The sequence below is a fragment of the Cyanistes caeruleus genome, chromosome 3 (genome assembly GCF_971803275.1).
Source record: "Cyanistes caeruleus chromosome 3, bCyaCae1.hap1.1, whole genome shotgun sequence".
NCBI lineage: Eukaryota > Metazoa > Chordata > Aves > Passeriformes > Paridae > Cyanistes > Cyanistes caeruleus.
In genome coordinates this window covers 4,044,765-4,063,933 of record NC_141703.1, presented here as the reverse complement: position 1 = coordinate 4,063,933, position 19,169 = coordinate 4,044,765, and the positions used below count along the sequence as shown (strand labels likewise).

Below are 19,169 nucleotides of genomic sequence, written 5' to 3'. Positions count from 1 at the left end.
TTTGGTGTGTTCAATTTCAGAAGCTTACAGCTTAATTTTTCCAGTTCACCTGCCATTATGTAGCATTTATATGCTCAAAGCTCTGCTCCCATTGAAATGAAGTTGCTCCTGAGAGTTCTGTTTCCTCCTTCAGAGCAGTCACATCACCAGCTTAGCAACCCCCTGGGAATGACAGATTTAAGTAATTTAATTAGCTTTATCTGACAATCTGTGGCAAAGGTAACTGCAGAATTTGGCTCTGTGGGGCAGCATTTATCTGCATTAGGCAAAAAAACTGGTTTTTAAAGCTGGCAGCCCTCTGCCACATTTACTTTCCATTTTCCAAATCCTCCAGCATGTGAAGCATCCTGGTTCTGTCTTGGATGAAAACTTGCTTAAAGCAGCATTTAAATAAAAACATGCAGCACCATGGGCGTGCCTTCAGATACAGGAGTGCTGTCCACTCTGCAGAGCATTTTGACATTTACAAACATCCAAATGAAAGTGAAACCATCCTTCAGAAATCACGGTAAGGTCACAGACAGGAGAACAGAACATTTCTTGACAATAATTTTAAATGAACCCCTGGCTGCCAGAGAACCTGACTGGGGCTTTCAGAGCCTTGCTGTGCATCCTCCCACCTGGCAGGCTTTGGGAGAGCCAAAAGCTTGGGAGCTGGGCATTTCTTTGGTGTTTGACCTTAAATCCTTTACTTCTTTGCCCTGCTGATCAGAAGAATCAATGAGCCACCCCATGAGCTCCGCTGTCCCATTTTTTAGGAATAACAGCTGTCCTCGTCACCTATTCCAGAGGTCTGCAGGCTCCAAATAACTCTGTCCCACAGAAACATGGCTTGTCATTCCTGCCCTGCCCTCTCCCCCCAGTTCTGGCATTCCAATGTCCCCAAATCTGGGTTTGGAAGGCAGCAGTCCCCTGAGCTGGCTGCTGGGAGCTGAGTGCACGAGCTGGCAGGAAAACGTGCGGGTTTCTGCTTGGCAGACAGAGCTCCCGTGGAACCATGCCTGAGTCCTAACAGGCTCTTTGGAAATCGAGCCATCTTGGCATTAGTTTTTTTGTATTTAGACAAATGATTTGGCCAGTTCTTAGTTCTGACAAAAAAGCCATTCAAACTCCCCACCCTGTAGTGACAAGTGACAGAGGGAGGCTACAGTTGTACTTACATATTTAATTTCTGTATCCATACCTGCTGAGCACTCACCTTTGCAAATGTAATAATACCTTTTCAGCACGTTTTGCTTTGGCCTATGTTAGGTGTAATTTTATTTTTAGCCTTTTTTATTTTTTTTAAATAAACTGAACCCCCTTTCCCCTGCCTCCTGCAAAGTGGGAACAGTAGTTACTGCCATCATCAGAAGTAATTGAGATTAGCCTTGCTAAGGATACTGCACACTGTCCTTGCCAAGAAGAGAATTATTCTTAGCAGCACCAGTTTTTTGCTCTGTGTTCAGCCCAGCTCTCATGGTTTGCCAGAGGGGTTTGTACAAATTTGCCAAAAGCAGAGGACTGTTGGAGTCAGACATCCTAAAGAGAAGAATATTCTGTAGAAAATGTAGATTTTCTGTTCATTCCTTCTCAGAATGACCTGTCCTCCTCCAGCTGGAGTTTTCTCCAGCTCCTGCTTTCCCAAATCCTGGATCTTCTTCTCTGGGCTCCAAAATCAATCTGAACTTAGTGTTTATCATCTCAGCTCTCATTTCCACACTGCCTGGTTCTCAAGACTCAAAACTACCCTTTCCCTTTGGATACCCCAACCTTTTCCCAGCCTCCAGTTCCAATCCATCCTTCAGGTTCAAGCACTGGAGTGACAAATGTGTCCTGATTTCTGAATCTCACCAGACTGGCTCAGCCACTGAAAGGTAGTGCTAGGATGTGCTCAGTGCTGCTTGGACTCTGTCACTGCAAAGTGTCCTCTCCACATAGGATGGAGGGGATAAACAAACGTGGGGGTTTCATTTATTTATTGACTAGGTTTTGCTCAGACTGCAAAATTTGGGCACCGTTGTGATGACTTTTTATAGGTAAAGCAAGAACATCTGAGGCAGGTGCCATCACCTGCTGCTCAATCCATGGGGCAGGTGGGACTTCTCAGGTTCTCACAACACCTTTTTGTTTGTTTTATGCTAGAACTGATATTTATTTAGAATTTATATGTCTCAGTTTTCCCACTCCCCCACCTTATTCTTCGAAATGGCCAAAGAATTGTAGCTGAAAGCTTCCAGCTGGAGTGACTCAGCCTGAGGCAGACACCTGGCCTGGAAAACTGCTACCCAAACAAAAGTCAAACTGCAAGCAAATGAAAATAGTCTTGTCATGGGAAGTGTTGGCAAACAAAGAAGGAGGTTATATTACCCACCCTATCTCTAATTTTCATATTTCCACTGAAAAGGAAACCTACATTAAAGTGGAAAGATGTTAAAATAATAATAGCAGCATCTCTTTTACAGCATTTTAGTAGATCTCAGAGCATTTTAAGAGCAGGAGTGAGTTATTATCTCCATTTTTTTATTATGCAATTTATAGTAATAGTTTTCCCAGCTACAGTAAAAGCCATCAGTAGTAAGTGATGATTTTCTTGTCATCAGTCTCATGGGACACATTCTCATGTAAACAGCCTGCTGCTATTCACACTTCTCCAACAGGAATTAATTGAAAAAGAAGCCCCTGAGAGGGAAGGGTACAGCATCATTAAAATAAAAAGTGCAGTGTTCAAAAGCACTGGTTCTGATCTTGTAGAGCTTATGTATTTCATTGATTTAGAAAAGTTCTTGTATTTAAAGTGAGCACCTCACCTGTTGTGAACCACAAGCAGGAACTGTACCAGCTTTGTTTCATGTTAGAATACAGGCAAACCAAACAGGAGCCACTTCTAAATAGCTTCATGTTTGTAACTGTTTGAATAGATTCTCCTCATCCTTCCTGGGAAGTGTCTAGCTCTTTCTAATATCTGAAATACTGTTGGTGAATTTGCATTGCAAATCAGTTCAGGGAGAGCAGGTTTAGATAGTGAAAAATATGCAGCCACAGAAGGGAAAAACCCATCACTGGTAATCTTTGCAGGGTTCTTGGGACCGTGGTGCATTCTGCCATCAATCAATCTGCTAATCTGTGCATGCTTCAGCCTGGAAGTGTGGATTATGGCAAGTGGGAGTTCAGCTTCGTGCACATATCTCAGATCTTATCTATCCTACAGACTGACTTTGCCAATAGATTGAATCAGAAAAAAAAAACCCCAAACAACTCCTGGTCTTGGCATCTTTTAGATACTTCTTTCATTATATAACTTTCTGCCTTTTTTCCATTCCCCTGCGCTGTATGGTTTTGGATCCCTTCAAACTTGTCACAACTTCCTTGGGAAGAAATGCTCAGATCTCTCAAAGTGACTGAAGTTGTCGTGGCCAGGAATGTTCCCTGTGGCCAGAGTGAAAGAGAATGTGCCATCGTGCAAAACATCCTGGAAAAGGCACTCAGGAATTCTTCTCAGGTCACATCATGGGCATGGACAGTAGTTCTGGGGGGCAAGCAGATTGCAGGGAATGTGCACTTTGATGGGGATGTCTCAGGTGTGTCCAACCTGCAGAAATTCCTGAAGGTAAGGCTGAAACAAACTGATGTTCTTGTCAGATCTGTGTAAATTATTTTTGCCCTTCAACATACAGCAGTTTAAGGTTAGCTTTGCACTAAAATGCCTGATTTACATTCTTTGAAGTCTCACAAGTACCATGTGGATGTGTCTTGGTTTGCACAGCACACTTCTAATATAATTACTGTAATGACTTCACCTCTGACACTGCAGAAAATGGTCACCCAAAAATGTCTGTTAAAGTTGTTTCACCACTATCCCAGTATTCCTGACAGGGAATTAATATGCACAAATCTAAAACTTCTCACTTAAATCCAAACTAAAACTCCCTGGATTTGTGCACAGTCTTACATCTTCTGTCTTTCAAACACAATTTATGTCTGTGTATGGATGCATTTATCTGTGAATTATGCAAACAATGTGAAATGAGCCTTAATACTGTAATAAGTGCCTCAGTTAAAGAGTTCAAGGTGCTTTGTATATCATATATGGGTTTATCAAGAGCTGGTCCTCTTCTCTCTCTTACAGTGCAGATTTGTTTACTTAAGATTTGTAAGGAGGCATGTTCTTGCTCTTTTTTTGGTGTTTATTTTGTCAATTACCTTTTGGCTCCAGTGATTTAGTTGGTTTTGACTTTTCCCAGTGATACCTGAGGACAAAGATCACTTTAGATCAGGTAGGGGCTGAACAAGGGCAGTATCTCTGGAGCAGGTTCCAAAACTGAGGCCTTTAATCAGGAAGCACTTTACCAATGAAAATATGAGTTTGTTGCATGAAAATACTCCTGCAGCTGCTGTCTTATCTTCAAATCAAGGTTTTCTTCTCTTACAAATAAATAGCAAATGCATCCCCATGGGCAGGGAACTGAGCTGCCCACCATCCCAGCTTGCAGGGTGTTTCAGGATGATAAGGGCTTGCCCTTATCCCCTCACAAAGGAGGCTGAAAGGAGATGGTTCCATTGATGGATGAGAGGTGACTTAAAAGCACTTTTGGGCTCTACACAACATTTTAAATCTTCTCTCCTTATGGAGCAGCTCCCACTACAGCTCAGGGAGCCTGTGAGTGTTGGATGGCAGGAAAGGGGAGTGGGGACTGACTGTGATGGCTGTGGAAACTGAAAAATTGCTACACCATGGCTAGGGTTTGTGCAGAGACAAAATAATATTGGCTTTTTCACTCCCAGTGCATGAAATCTGGGTCCACACAGCTGCCCTAAGAGACTGCATAACTTGGTGGTTGGGATTTTGCATCAGCCATAAATATTAATTGCCAAAAGTATTTTATATTGGAGACACAGCCCCTGCAACAGTGCTGGTGCAAGAAAACCCATCAGGGAGCTGTTTGGAATGATAAAGCAGGGGATGGCTTTTGTTTTGCTGTGCACAGCACCACGTTCAGCAGGCTGCTGCAGGAAACAGGAGATCTGCAGGGTGCTCTGTCTGGGTGAATCATCTCAGCAGCTCCTCAGCAAAACTCCTGTGGAGCAGAGGGCAAGAAATTAAGGATGTTCTTCTGCTAATGGAGAGCAGCGTGGAAGCCCTCCTTTCCCTCCTTTCCAGCAGTCCCCCAGAGGTACAGGAGACCTTGCTAGGGCACAAAACCATAATTTAAATCTTCCTGTAAAAGCACTAATGAGGCTGGCCCATGCTCCTCTTCTTAAATAGACACTTAATTCAAGCTCTCATCAATAAAGCATTCCCAGGACAGCACTTGGTGGCGTGAAGCAGAGATTTTCACTCTTCTGCCCCTTGTGGGTAGAGAAAGAAACATCCCTTCCACGTACACAAGCACAAAGAGTATTCTCTCTCTAGTTATGATGGAACAACTTGTATATAAAATAGCATAGCTTCACAAAAAAAATCAAATGCAAGCTCTGAAATATGGTCAAACTAAAGCAATGTATAGGGAAGAAAAATACATAAACACTCCTTGAAGTATTTTAAACAGATTTTAAATACATCTGTCCTACTGTAAATTTTCTCTCTAAGTAGTAATACCACTCTTATTTTTTGTGCTGTTTGGCAGTGGTACAGCTTCAGTGTGCAAAAAAACCCTCCTCATGTTGGTTAATCAAGCTTGATATTTTCCTGTCAAGGGTATATCTCAACTTTTTACTGCAAATATCAGTAGAGACAGAAATTTTTATGTTTCAGAAATTATTTGCTGGATATCATCACATATTTTTAATTAGTGTTGTTTGTTTTGTTTTTTTGTGGTCATTTCCTTCTTCAAACGAGCAGAAGGAAAGTTTATCTCTCACCAGAAGCTTCCTTTTTCAACCCAAACTGGTGAATACCATAGCTGAAAAACATTCTTCAACACTTCAAAGTTTTTGCAAGACTATTTACTTTCTTCTAAGTACTGATCTTAAATTACACACTGGCTTTTAAAATAAGCTCCTTGTCAGGACTGCAAGCTGCTGCAGGTTGAATATTCATTATATTTTATGATGCAGAAATGCTGGTTTCCTCTGTATCTTAAAAACCTGAGTAGAAGGAAAATGTGCTGCCTAAAAATATTTCAGCCAATTTCTGAAATACTCTGCAGGCTGCTACTTATATTTTAGAGCAGGTAAATGCAGCCTTGCAAATCAATATTTTCTGAAAAACATTTCAATGTCACTTAATGCTCTTTCTCCCAGTTTTCTTCATCAGGGAGATGGAGAGTGAAGATGCACATTATAATCCTTGGGCAATATTTTGCCTGACTTTTGATATCATTTTGTCTGTGAAAGATTGGCTCAAATTTGTTTCACACTCAGCAGAAAATACAGAAGTAATTTGCCACCCTGTTGTGAATTTTAGCATATTTTTCAGTAATGATGTCTGAGACAAAGAGAAGGGTTTTGGCAGAAATGTGCTGGGCACCACAGTAAGGGGAGGACTTGGAATTTAACAGGTATTTACACTCATCAAGGGGAAAAATCTATGGCAAAACCTTTTGAAAGACACATTCAGTTAATTTTTCATTCCCATTCATATTATGAACTGCTTGTCAATAAATGCTAAGAGAATTTTTTTCTGCTGATGTACAAAGAATTTGAGATGTCTCATGTGAATGAATTAGCCGGGCTAAGGCAATTCCAAGAGGCTGCAGATATTTTGCTTCACTCTGCGACAGCAAAAGTCCCCAAGTGATCAATCAGGTACTTTCCAGTGCTCAAAGTTCAAATAAACATAGTAATTTACACCAAGTTTATTTTTTTCTGTGCCTGATCTACCAGATTTTCAGAATGCCAAAGGACAGGTTTCAGCAATTAGAGAGATGGCAGCCAGGAAAGAGTCTTACAGCCTGTGAGAAAAATGGGTGGTAGTGGCACTTTTCCCAATCCCAGACAGTGAGACACTCTTGGGAAAAGCCAGTGAAGGCCTGAAAGGATAAATTGTGTTGTCCTGTCCCTGATGTCACCTCTCTGTGGCAGCTGAGCATGGTCCTAACTTCTCCTCAGCAAATGGCACCGTGGCTGTGCTGGAAACTGGAGTTAACACCAAATTTGTGTCAGCCTCTTGTGCCATGAGGTGAATGTGCACAAACATTTGAACACAGCTTTGAACAAGGTCTTAGTCCTTTGGGGGGCCTTTAATCATGGAATTATAGATCACAGAGTGGTTTGGGCTGGAAGGGACCTTGAAGATCATCTCATTTGTACCCTATCATGGCAGGGACACCTCCCACCGTCCCAGGAGCTCCCAATGTCCAGCCTGGCCTTGGGCACTGCCAGGGATCCAGGGGCAGCCCCAGCTGCTCTGGCAATTCCATCCCAGCCCCTGCCCACCCTGCCAGGGAACAATTCCTGCCCAAGATGCCAAGATCCAGCCCTGCCCTCTGCCCCTGGCAGCCATTCCCTGGCTCCTGGCCCTGCAGCCCTTGGCAATTGTCTCTCTCCAGCTTTCCTGGGGCTCCTTCAGGCCCTGCAAGGCCACCCTGAGCTCAGCCCAAAGCTTCTCCTGGCCAGGCTGAACAATGGCAGCTGGGCCAGCCTTTGCTGCCAGCAGAGCTGCTCCATCCCTCTGCTCATCCTGGAGCCTCCTCTGGGCTCTCTCCAGCAGCTCCAGCTGCTCCCTGGGCTGGTCCCAGGGCTGGGACAGCTCTGCAGGTGGGGTCTCACCTGAGCAGGGCTCAGGGACACAATCCCCTCTCTTTCCCTGCTGGCCATGCTTGATGAGCTTTTCTTATTCCTAATGGAGAACCCAACATTTGGACCAAAGGAAATGCCTGGAGCTGACACAGTGTTCACCAACACCTGGCCCTGCATCCCAGGAACAGGACACTGGCAGGAGGAAAAGTGGTGCTGGGGAATTCCATGGGCACACACTGCAACCACTTGTGAGATCTTTTTTTTCTGCTTCAACTCTGGGGAAACCACAACTTTAGAATTTCAGAAGGGAAAAAGGACAGAAGAAATACAATTAGATAAAGCCACCAACTCCATTTTCTTCTGGAGTTCAAACATATCGATCACTATAAATGTTCTGCTCTCACTATCCTTCCATCTTTCCTGTTCAAATGTAGTACAGATTATGTGCAAGTGGTCTCCCAGGCAATAGGAAAATGCACTTCTATATCTGAGGTATATAACCTCTAGGAACCTTCTCTTTTGATAAATCAGTATTTGAGTACTGCTTGGAAAGTTGGTTGTGCAGCCCTTTCAGGAGTGATTGACAAAAACCTGTCTGAGATCAATGCCCTGATTGTTTGAATGCTCCCTTGGGAAGGGCAGAAGATTTTGCTTCCTTCATCTGCACAAGTAGTTGAGTCTCAATTTACCAATTTTTTTAGTAAATATTCCAACCACAACTAAAGAAAACATGTTTATTTAATCTAACCACCTCTTTCATTAGTTTTTATTAAAAATACCTGAAAACAAAATTATTATAAGGAGTAGAATTCTTTACTTTGGTAGAAAATATGGCAATTACTTTCATGTTTTTTGGTTCAGACAGAGAATAATATGAGGAAAAAAGAAAAGGAAAGAAAAAATATTTTTCAGGCCAAATATGCTTAGCAGGAATTAAATGCCAACTCGAACATTCATGCCTTGCACCATCCCTCTGATTAGAAATCATTTTTACCTTAATTTGCTGTCCTACAAGTACTGTACATATCTTTCCCTTCCTGCAATCTTAATGAGAATTGTGACTTGAAACATTAAGAAATATTAAGAAATAAGTGTGAGAGGCAGTTGAGGAAGCTCACAGTCCCTTTCATCACATCCCAGAAGCAAAGCTGAAGCCTCATCCAGGTCTCTTCCATGACTTTTAAGCAAGGCCCTTGCTCCAGACCTGGAAAGCTGCTGAGCTCTTCCTGGCAATGTCACTGTTGGCATCCCTGGAGAGGCTCGAGCTGGTGGTGCTGTGATTTCTGGAGGAGCAGCTTGATCCTTTTGCAAGTGTCTGCCAGTGAGGTCAGGCACCTCCAGGAGCCAGGACTTCCACAGCTTGTCATCTCTGCTTGTGCACTGGGTGGCCAAGAAATGGGAAGGTGTTTTTTCAAAAATCACAAAAATGTGACTTTGTCTGCTAAGCAATGCTTTATGGCTGTCAGAGGTATAAAGTCTCCACATCCTGATGCTGTGTTGGGACTACCTAAAAGTAGAAGCTAGACAAAATTTAGGGAATAAAAAGGAGTTCTATTTATTGGAGTGCCTTCAGGTACATTTTGGGCAGAGAAAACCACCCCAGGGGCTGCACCCAAAATGGACAATGGGCCATGGGTTTTTACACTTTCATAAGTTTGGTTCATTTGCATTTTGGAGGTGAATCTTCCAATTCCAGCTGCAGGTAATGAAGTCATTTACCCCAAATTTGCTTATCTTCAACTCACTTCTGTTTATATTTCCCAGGGCCTGAGGCAGTGATGTGTCCTTTATTCCCAGGGCTGGAAAGGAATTGTGCTGTCTGACCAAAATGGGAAAGCAGGAGCTAAAACTGGAGTTTAGTTATACACTAAAGAACTGCAGGATGACAAATGCATGAAAAACATTAAAAGCTAAAGCCCTAAGACACCAACCCCACGCTGCACATCTGCCCCGTCACGTTATCTCCACAACCGCGCCTTCAACAGCTCCCTCTTCCCCTCTCTCGTTCCAGTCCCTCCTTTCATCCAGCCCTTCGAGTTCCCACGCTTCTCCATCGGGCAGAGGGTCTTCATCCCCTGCGTGGTGGTCTCGGGGGACCTGCCCATCACCATCACCTGGCAGAAGGACGGCCGGCCCATCCCCGCCAGCCTGGGCGTCACCATCGACAACATCGACTTCACCAGCTCCTTGAGGATCTCCAACCTCTCCCTGATGCACAACGGGAATTACACCTGCATAGCCAGGAACGACGCTGCAGCCGTGGAGCACCAGAGCCAATTAATCGTGAGAGGTACGGAGGTGTAATTACTTTGGAGGGCAGCCAATTAAGCTGGGTTCACCAGAATTTTGTGGTGATTTGTTTGATGGGAAGGGTGAAAAAAAGGGGAATATGGTAATCCCTTCTCTCTGTGGCAGAGAGCACAGAGAGCAACGAGGCACAGAAAAAAAAAATGTGATTTTCCTACCTAAAAGTCTTGAAACTAATGAAAAACCCTGGAGTGTGTGGGGTGGGTGGGGGAGCTGCAGGAGAGACTTCCTGGAAAACTTTGTGATTGGGATCAAGCCTTTAAAATGGTATCAAATTATTCTCTGCTATTGTTTTAGTCTGATTATACCCATTTTTTATTTAGACCTACAACATTGTGTCAGTAAAAAAGCAGAACATTGATGTTGACTTCATGGGGAAATGACTCTGCTGTTACCTTGTTCTTTCCCTGGTTTGTGTTATTATGTAATTTAGCAGAATTCACACACTCATGATGACTTCACATTTTGCCTCGAAATAGATGTGAATACACATTCAGTAACCAGGTATTTTATGTGGAAAAAAAACCTCTCTAGTCACACCTTAGCCAAATTACCTGGAGATTATGCCTTGTGATGTATTTTCAAACTTACTGTGCACAACTTCAACAAAAACATGTTGCTTCCTTTTCTTTCTGGGAGTTTTTCAAAGTGTTTCAAATTTTTATTTTTAAAAACTCATTCAGATCCTTCCCTCTCCTCCATTTCCTTCTTGCTACCAAGACACTGGGATTCTCAGAGAAAGAATAATCCTGCAAGAAACCTCAGCAATTTCTTCTTGCTGCACATTGCTACATTTTATAATCCCTCCTGTAAATTTGCCAAAATAAACCTTAAAATCTTAATGGGGCTTTTGCAATATTTCCCTGTTTTTTTCCCCACCCCAAATTCTGAAGAACCTTTTTTAAGTCAAATGTTCCCAGTGTCCTAATGCTATCCTTAAGGAATTATTTCCTAGTTTTCCAATATGCTTACTTTTTAAATGCTAGTATTCCCAGAACTCAGTGGTAAACAGATCCATTACTTTTCCACTAATTTTGATATAAATATTTCATTACTTTTTTTTTTTTTTTAATTTCACTGATTTTAATCTTGCCTAAAATTATTCAGTACAGGTGTCTTTTACTTTCCTCATTTATTTAGTAATTCTTAAATGGAGTAGTCTAATTAACTACATGCATTTAATTATTCCTTTCTAAGCTTTTCTGCTAGATTTTAACCCTATTCCTCACTCTAATAATGAGAGATTTTCCTCATCCTCTCTTTTGCTGGAGAAGGGAAGGTTGAAAGCCTCACATCACTGTCTGTGCCTGCCCTGCTCAGAAATGCTGTACCTAAGGCCAGCTGGGATTTTTCCTGGTTTTCAGCTGTAATTCAGCTCTGGAAGTGAAGGGAATGGATCTGCAGCAACCCTGTGTGGGTTCCTTACAGGCATTTCTCACACCCAGGATGGTTTTACCATCTGAGAACAGGTTCTCTGTCACCACTGTCTGTCCTCGCCATCACTGGGACCCATGAGCGTAGGGATTTCTGGTCTGTGTAGGGATTTCTGATCTGTGTAGGGATTTCTGCTCTTTGTAGGGATTTCTGCTCTTTGTAGGGATTTCTCATCTGTGTAGGGATTTCTGTCCTGTCCCCCACTGATGGGGACAAGCCCTGCCATGCCCTCACTTCTCCTGGCTTTGCCTGAAATACACTTTCCCTGTCTCCTGCTGTCTGTGGGTAATTCCTCCCCTGACCTCTGTTCCCAGGACACAGCTGCCTCTTGCTGCCTTTTCAGGCATTAATCAGTTTTCCCTTCTTGTCCAGCAGAGGAGTTTTGGGGAGCCCTTCACCTGTCCCTCACCCCAACACCCCCATTTTCACCTCCACTTCCCCCTCGAATGCTTTCTGCTCTATTTACACCTCCTGAGGAGGGCTCTGTCTTCATAAACCCATGAGCATGATAGAGAGGAGCTTTTCACTCTCTTATGCCCAAGAGCAATTCTGGATCCTGCAGTTTTTTAGGAGGTTATGAAGGCTACATCACATTCCCCCCTTGTTCATCTTTCTGCCCAAGCGATGCTCTGCAGAGCCTCCTTAAATCCTCTCCTCTCTCCTGCTGCCACTTTAAATGATAATGTTTTAATCAGTTTTGGATGTGCCTCTGAGATAACAGCTCTCACTCAGAGGAAAAGGGGAAAATACCATATAATGTCTGACCTGAATTCTCTGCCAAACCCTACCCTGACCTCTGTCCCTTGTACTGAACTGCTTCAGCTGCCTCATCCCACAGAGGTCAGAACTCAAACAGCCTCCAGAGAGGCACCGTGGTCCCTCCTCCTCTGCATCCCAGCCTGACCTGTACACATTCCAATTAAGACTTGTTTTCCTGCTGTCTGTTTATTCTCCAGGCTTTCTGACCCCTCCTCATATTTTTGTTCATACTGTACTGCATGTATAACTGAAACGTTAGATTTTTCTAAATAATCTAAGTAGTTTATCTCCAAATACAGGGAGAAGAAGTGGTGCTTTAACTCCTCTTTCTAATCCCCATTGTTTGAGGGTTTCTCAGCCTTGTGCTTTAAACTTAAATGTTTGCTATCCTATGGGAAAGGAAAATTAAGTAAAATATGACAGTTACCCACACAATTCCTTTTTCCTTACTTGGTCTGTCCTTGTATTCATTTCAAAAGTAGATATTAAAACAGTGCAGGCCATCAAGTTCACAAACCAATGGGAATCCACATCATTTTACATGGGGAGGACTAGAAGTGGAATCTAAAGTCAAGACATTCCTAAGGTGAATGAAGAAACACAGGGCAACTTCTCATTGCTTCATTTGCATTATTAGTGAACACACAAACTTCTGCAGATTCCATACACAAACATAAATTTACATCTTCCAATACTTTTTCCTCAATATTTTCAGTCAGATCAGATCAGGTCAGCAGATCAATAGATCTGCTATTTTTTATTATCATATATTCCTGTGAAGTTTTAAGTGTGTTAAATAGATTTCTTATACTCATCCTACAAATATTATTTTTCATATCTGAGCTGCACTGCCATTTTCCCCAGGTTGTTAAATAGCAAGAGGAAAATGAGCACCGGTTTCTTAAATTCTGTGGGCACTTCATGGCAAATCTTCACTGTTCCAATTACTTTGTGCTTTATAAAAGCAACCAAGTGGTGATGAGGAGCCATAAAAACACCTGGCTAGCAAGGCTGGATTCTCCCTGTGTTAAATATCAGGGGAAGGTGTTAAATATCTCTCACACAGGAGACAGAAGGCAGCAGCTGAGATAAAGTGAGGCATTAAAGCTTTGCAGCATCTGGGTAAAATCATCTCAGGGCAGTCCCAGCTCTCTCTGCCACGAGCTCCTTGGTGATAACCTAGAATGAGACACAGCCAAATGCTCTGGACATGGGGCTGTCAGTGCTTAGCCACAAATTATTGGCTAATTTTAGACTAATTGGAAGAGGGAAAAACACCTCCAGTGGAGCTGAGCTCTGCAAACTTCATATTAAGAGTTGATTGATAAGAAACATTGGGTGTAATACCAGAGAATCTGAACAGGCAAAACCTTCTGCCAACACAAGGATTGTTCCAACTGGGATCTCTCCTCAAGCACGAAGATACACATCCACAGAAAAGCAGGCTTGATTAGCCCCAGTGTTTATGGAATATCTGTTGAAAGCTCAGTAGGAAGTGGAGGTGAGTGAGAACAGGGCTTTCCTTCTCAAAATCCTGGGCTCTACTAAATCCTGGTCTGCAGATCTTCTGGAAATGCATTAAAAATTTGGCAGCTAGAAGGGCTTCTCAAAACCTTATAAGTTGTTTATATTATTGTTATTATTATTATTATTATTATTATTACTATTATTACTATTATTATTACTATTGTTATTACTATTGTTATTATTATTATTATTTATTTCTTAGCACACCCTTGGTTTGCTAGTCATGCTAATAAAAAAAGGAAAGGATAGGATCCTGTCATGAGAGCCATAGATAGAAATAAGGAAAATATCTTCTCTGTCATCTACTTAAATCATCACGAGGAATTAATCAAGGCTTTACTCATTAAGGCTGTCATCTAAGAGTGATTAAAAATCTATATACACTTTATCATGCGTTATTCATTTCTGTAGAGTTTCCTAAAATGAAGTACTTATGAAATAAAAAGCAGTGAAAAAAATTCTAATGGGTAACCAAAAAGGAAAAAAAAACCTGATAAATGTATTATGAGTTCAGAATTTTTCTGATACTACCAGAAAAGGGAATTCAAAGATAGTAGTGGATGCATAAATCATGATTTTATATCTGCTGTTAGTGAACACATTGTAAGTGAAAACTGAGTTAAGATCTATAGAAACCTACTAACCCCCCATAATGCTTTTAGTGCATTAAATGTGTTTTCATTTTGCACTTGCCGGGGGTGTTGAATATAATCAGATAGTTAGGCAACCAATGAGGAGTCCCTGAATTATCCAGATAGTAAGAGAGTTTCCACATTTTTTGTGATGTATGGTGGTGGTGCTGGGCTAATGCAGCAAAAGTAGTTTGGGACAGAAGAGCAGGGAGGGAAAATTTAAGGTCAGAGCTGATGTCAAAACTCATTTACTTTCTTTGCTGGTGTTTACATTGTGGCTTTGAAGATGACTCCTAAAAGATTCCTTTATTTAATGCATTCATTAGACAAACCTGATCAACACAAACCACTGGGCACAGTCTCATTTTGTAAAAGTACATCTCTTTTTCTTGAGCTGCAGAGCAAGTGGTTTCACTAAACCAGCTAAATCGACCCCTTAGGTCCAATGACCAAATTTAATAACTGTTCATCTCTGCTAAAGTACAGTGTTTAACGATCTCATTCATTAATACATCAGCTGTTGCTTTGGCTGATTAAATTTCCTCCATCATTTTGACAGTGAGACCTAAATGTGAAGCACAAATATTCCAGGTGAAAATGAAAGGCTGCGTTCCGGGCCAATGCCGTAGATTATTCCTTAACTCACTCCAGTAGCCCACCAGAGCAGCTGGTGTTAGGAGCTCCAGAATTGCTCCCCAGAGAGAGTCACTGGTCACTGGACCTGGGAGCCAGAAGGGCTGGCGTGGATTTGAGGTCCAGGAAGGAACCCAGAGTTGGGCCCTGGCACAGTCAGAAGGGATTCCTGCATTTACACAGAGCAAATTTAAATCAGGGAGTGGATGTGGGACCACAGGGATCTCATGGGCTTTAACAAGGTCAGGGAATCCCTGGGATCGATCCAGGCTGGGGGTGAAAAGATGGAGCAGCCCTGGGAGAAGGATTTGGGGGGTGCTGAACCCTCTTCTGATTCATCCTTTGTTTTCCCTCAGGGAAAGACTGCTAATCATATTATTGACAAAAAAACCCACGTTTTTTAGGTATTTAAAATCCTTTTAATCTTTATTTTTTAACCTTTCAACTCCTTTGAGTTCAGCCATTAACATGTTTGCATCTGTCAACTGATGGCTCTCACCCTAAACAATTCAACAGCTCATTTCTCATCACACACCTGTGGGCTGCATGAAATGAGAGCCCACAGAAACTCACAGTTAAAGCAATTTTAAATGCCCTCCTTCACAGGCTCAAGGAGCTGTGCAGCTGGGACAAGGAGGATGGTAAAAGCAGAACTCTTCTGTCACATTTGTGAGCAATTTCAGAGTTTCACTTCGAAAAGAGCAGAGGAGTCTCACACTTTTACAACTAAAGAGAGAGGAGGAACTAATTGTTTACTTTTTTTCTATTAACTCAAATATATCAGGCAAATTAGCTTGGATAAGTTCTTGCTAAGCATATTTTATTTAAGGGCTAATGATCTCCTGGAAGATAACAAAAAAAGAATGTAGTTTTATCATCTAAATCTAAGAATCAAAATCTAGAACAAGTGTTTAACAGAATTGTGTTCTGAACTATGGCAGCACATAGCACAGAACAAGTTATTAAATTGATATAAAATTGAGAAGCAAACAAGCAAGGAGGAAGAAAAATGTAAAGGTCTGCTCTGTTTGCTTTTTCATCATTTATATAAGAAGAAAAATCTTGTGGCTTTACCTAGACAGCAATACAGAAACAATTGAAAGGTCAATGAATGAGTAATTTTATTTTGGTGTAGCATCTCTTCAGATTTCTATTGGCAGTCTTAAGACTAAGTGAAAACAGTCTGTGTCTTCAAAACCAGAGCAGCAATTGGCATTTTTATAACCAGTCCTAAAGGATGGCCAAAGCTTTACTGAACATAGAAACTGTTTCTATTACTGGCTGTGGCCTGAGTTTTTCAAGTAAGTTTTGTTTATGGATCCAAAGAAGGAAATTCTTTGATACAACTGAGACCTGGGTAATATTTAATTTCTGCAGTTACCACTCTAGTATTTTTCTCTACTGAAAGCAATAATTAGAATTGACAATATCAAGAATATCTGAGCAAAAGGTTTTATACATACCCAAAATACAGTGATATTGATGTGGTGAGAAGCCTTGTTCAGATCTTGTCAGTGTTAAAGGCACAACACATCACTGACATCTTTGTGAGTTATTGAAAGATGTGGAAGAATGTGGCAGAATTTCTTCTTAGAAAAGCCCAAAGAATATTTCCTCTGTGCATCCATCCTTTTTTTTTCTTTATGTGCCCAATGGGATTACACAAAAAGTGTGTATTGGCAGATAACTTTAATGCAAATAGTGTTTTAAAGACTGATTGCATTTATTTTATACTAAGCAGTCTTGCTTAACTTTTTCCAGCACTTTCTGCATATGCCCACTCATTTAATAAAACAATTTCCTGAAAATTCAGCATTTCTTGCCAGTGTCATCCATAGCAAATGAAGAATGTAAAAAAAAATGCTTTTCAAAGAGAAGGGAAATAAAACAAATTACAGAAACTTTGTATTGGAAGACAGATTTTGAAAGGCATTCTGCTCTTCACCCTCTTCAGTGGTAGAGGACAGTAATTATCAGTCACTCCATTGCATCTTCTATAATCATTCACCTGTAAGAATGATGAGTTCGTGTTTTGCATTGGCTTTTTTATCCCTCTTTATGGATAAGCAGCTTGTAATTGATTTTTTAGAAGCTGAAACACACATTTACTCACAGCTACCGAGGTGAAACAAGCCGATGCCACCGTGCCAAGCCGTATGAAATCAAATCTATTTGTGCAACTCACTGTGCTTTCCACCTGCCTTGGAAAATGCCTCATTGTGTGTTTGGGGATGAGACGAACACAGGACAGTGAGAAAGGAGCTGCTGGAGCAAATGCCTTCTCTGAGCAAATGATTAGAACAGGATGGGTGACGGCCCAGAGCTGCTGCTGCTGGGATTTCATGTTTTGTGTTTACCTATTGTGAATTAACATAGCCTACAATAAATGTTTGTCAGCCATTTGGAAAGCCAGAGTGTTTGTCAGCAGTAAATATATTTTCTAGTAGAGGTACCCCTTGCCTCTATCACTGCTGGTTCCTTCTGTTTCTTCTAGCTGTGCTCCAAACAGCTTTTCTGTGGTTAGGCAATAAACAGCTTTGCATTTTGGCCGTGGGATTCAGAGAGGAAAAGGTCCAGCTAAGAGGATTATTTGCCCTCCAGAGGATTGTTGTCCTTTTTTAAAAAGCAACTCTATCTAGGAATGTGGAAAGAGAAAGCTGGAGGGGAGTGTGGATTGTGAAGGCACAGGGAGGAAGGCTCGAGGAGGAGTCTCTGAACCCGCAGAGAGAATTTCCACAGACCTTCAACTCTGAGCTGTCCTGCCCACACCAACACTGGCAGCTCCTGTTTCTCCTCCAGGAAAACTTGGGATGCTCTGGCACAATGAGAGCTAATATTTGCATGAATTATGAGAGTGTTTGTGCTGGAAAAAACTTGAGGGTCATATATTAGAGCATTGGTGCTTCTGCTGTGTTTCTGCCGCACAGATTTTCTCGATGGATAATTAGTCCCATATTCTTGGCATTAATAACTATTTCAGGCCCCAGGGAAAATATTTACAGTACTGAGGTTCCCCCCTGAGCTCCCCTTCATTTTCTTGTGCTACAACCTTCTGCCAGACTTCCTTTCCTAATTTCTGGCATTTCTGGAGAGGCAGCTCGTGGCGTGGATCAGAGCAAGGATGGATGTTTGGGTCCTTTGTTTAGTTTTCTCCAACCCTTCAGACAAATTCAGCACTGCCTGGACCTGGAGAATCTATGAGGCTTCAAATTTTACAGTGGGATGAGGAGAGCAAGGAACTATTAGGATTTCTCCTGTGCTGCCTTAGATATCAGTGTGTTGCTGAACTCAAGTAAAAAATAAAAAAAAATTTAAAAAAATTGAGAATAAAAAATTCTGTCACATGTTCAGTCACTCTCTGTGTCCCTGTGAGAAATGATAAAATGAAAAACATATAGAATAAAAACACAATTAATTTACTTTTTTTTTTCTTGGATATTTACACTTTCATGTTCTGAACCAAAGAACAGGAGGTCAACAGAATTCTGTGACCTTAATAAAAACCACTAAACACTTAATATTCAAAATTTTCATGGGATTTTCCACAGTCTTCACAACTTTCAGCCTCTTTTTCATGTTTTTGCCAAATGTGTAGGTTTTACTGAGACTGTGACATTTAGAATCAGGCTTTCATGTCAAATTTTTGGACCTAACATTATCACAAGCTGTTTTCTTCACTGTGTACCTGTGTTTGGAACATGTAGAGCTTTTTCTTGAGATAAGCAGCTCTTCTTTTATTTATGTATAAATAGGTACGTGTGGAAGACTCACTGCAGTGGTTTTATGCCACTTTGGAATACATTTAATAATATGTGTACATTGATGCACTGAAATAAGATTTCTTTTCAATTTTTCTGGCTGGTTGGAAAGCAAAGTCCCATCAGAAATTATGGTTCAAACAGCCTCAGTTTAATATGAAGTGATTTGATTGCTAATAAAAGCATTATTGTTAAGGTAATTTATATCAAATTATTTAATTCTCTTTTTTCTAAAGCTTGCTAGTTCAGTGTTATAAAAATCAAATGGAAAAATTCAATTGTTCTTAGACATCTTACAAACCTGCCTTCAGTAGAAAGCATTTATTTTCTGTCCACAATAATATGATTTATCTATTACTCTGTTTTTAGCCTCTCCCATGAAGAGATCTTATAAACTTATTTTGGTATCCTGTAAGGACCAGTGATTTGTCATGTCTGGCAAGAAATACATCAAGACTTT

At 41.3% G+C, this 19,169-nt stretch overlaps 1 protein-coding gene across 1 annotated transcript in view; it reads left to right on the top strand.

Annotated features, from left to right (window-relative positions):
- DSCAM (DS cell adhesion molecule) overlaps positions 1-19,169 on the top strand; it is a 437,468-nt gene that overhangs the window by 271,782 nt on the left and 146,517 nt on the right. The window contains exon 9 of the mRNA XM_023926681.2: positions 9,671-9,949. Within this exon, the coding sequence (XP_023782449.2) occupies positions 9,671-9,949 (279 nt within the window). The remainder of the gene's footprint in view (positions 1-9,670; positions 9,950-19,169) is intronic.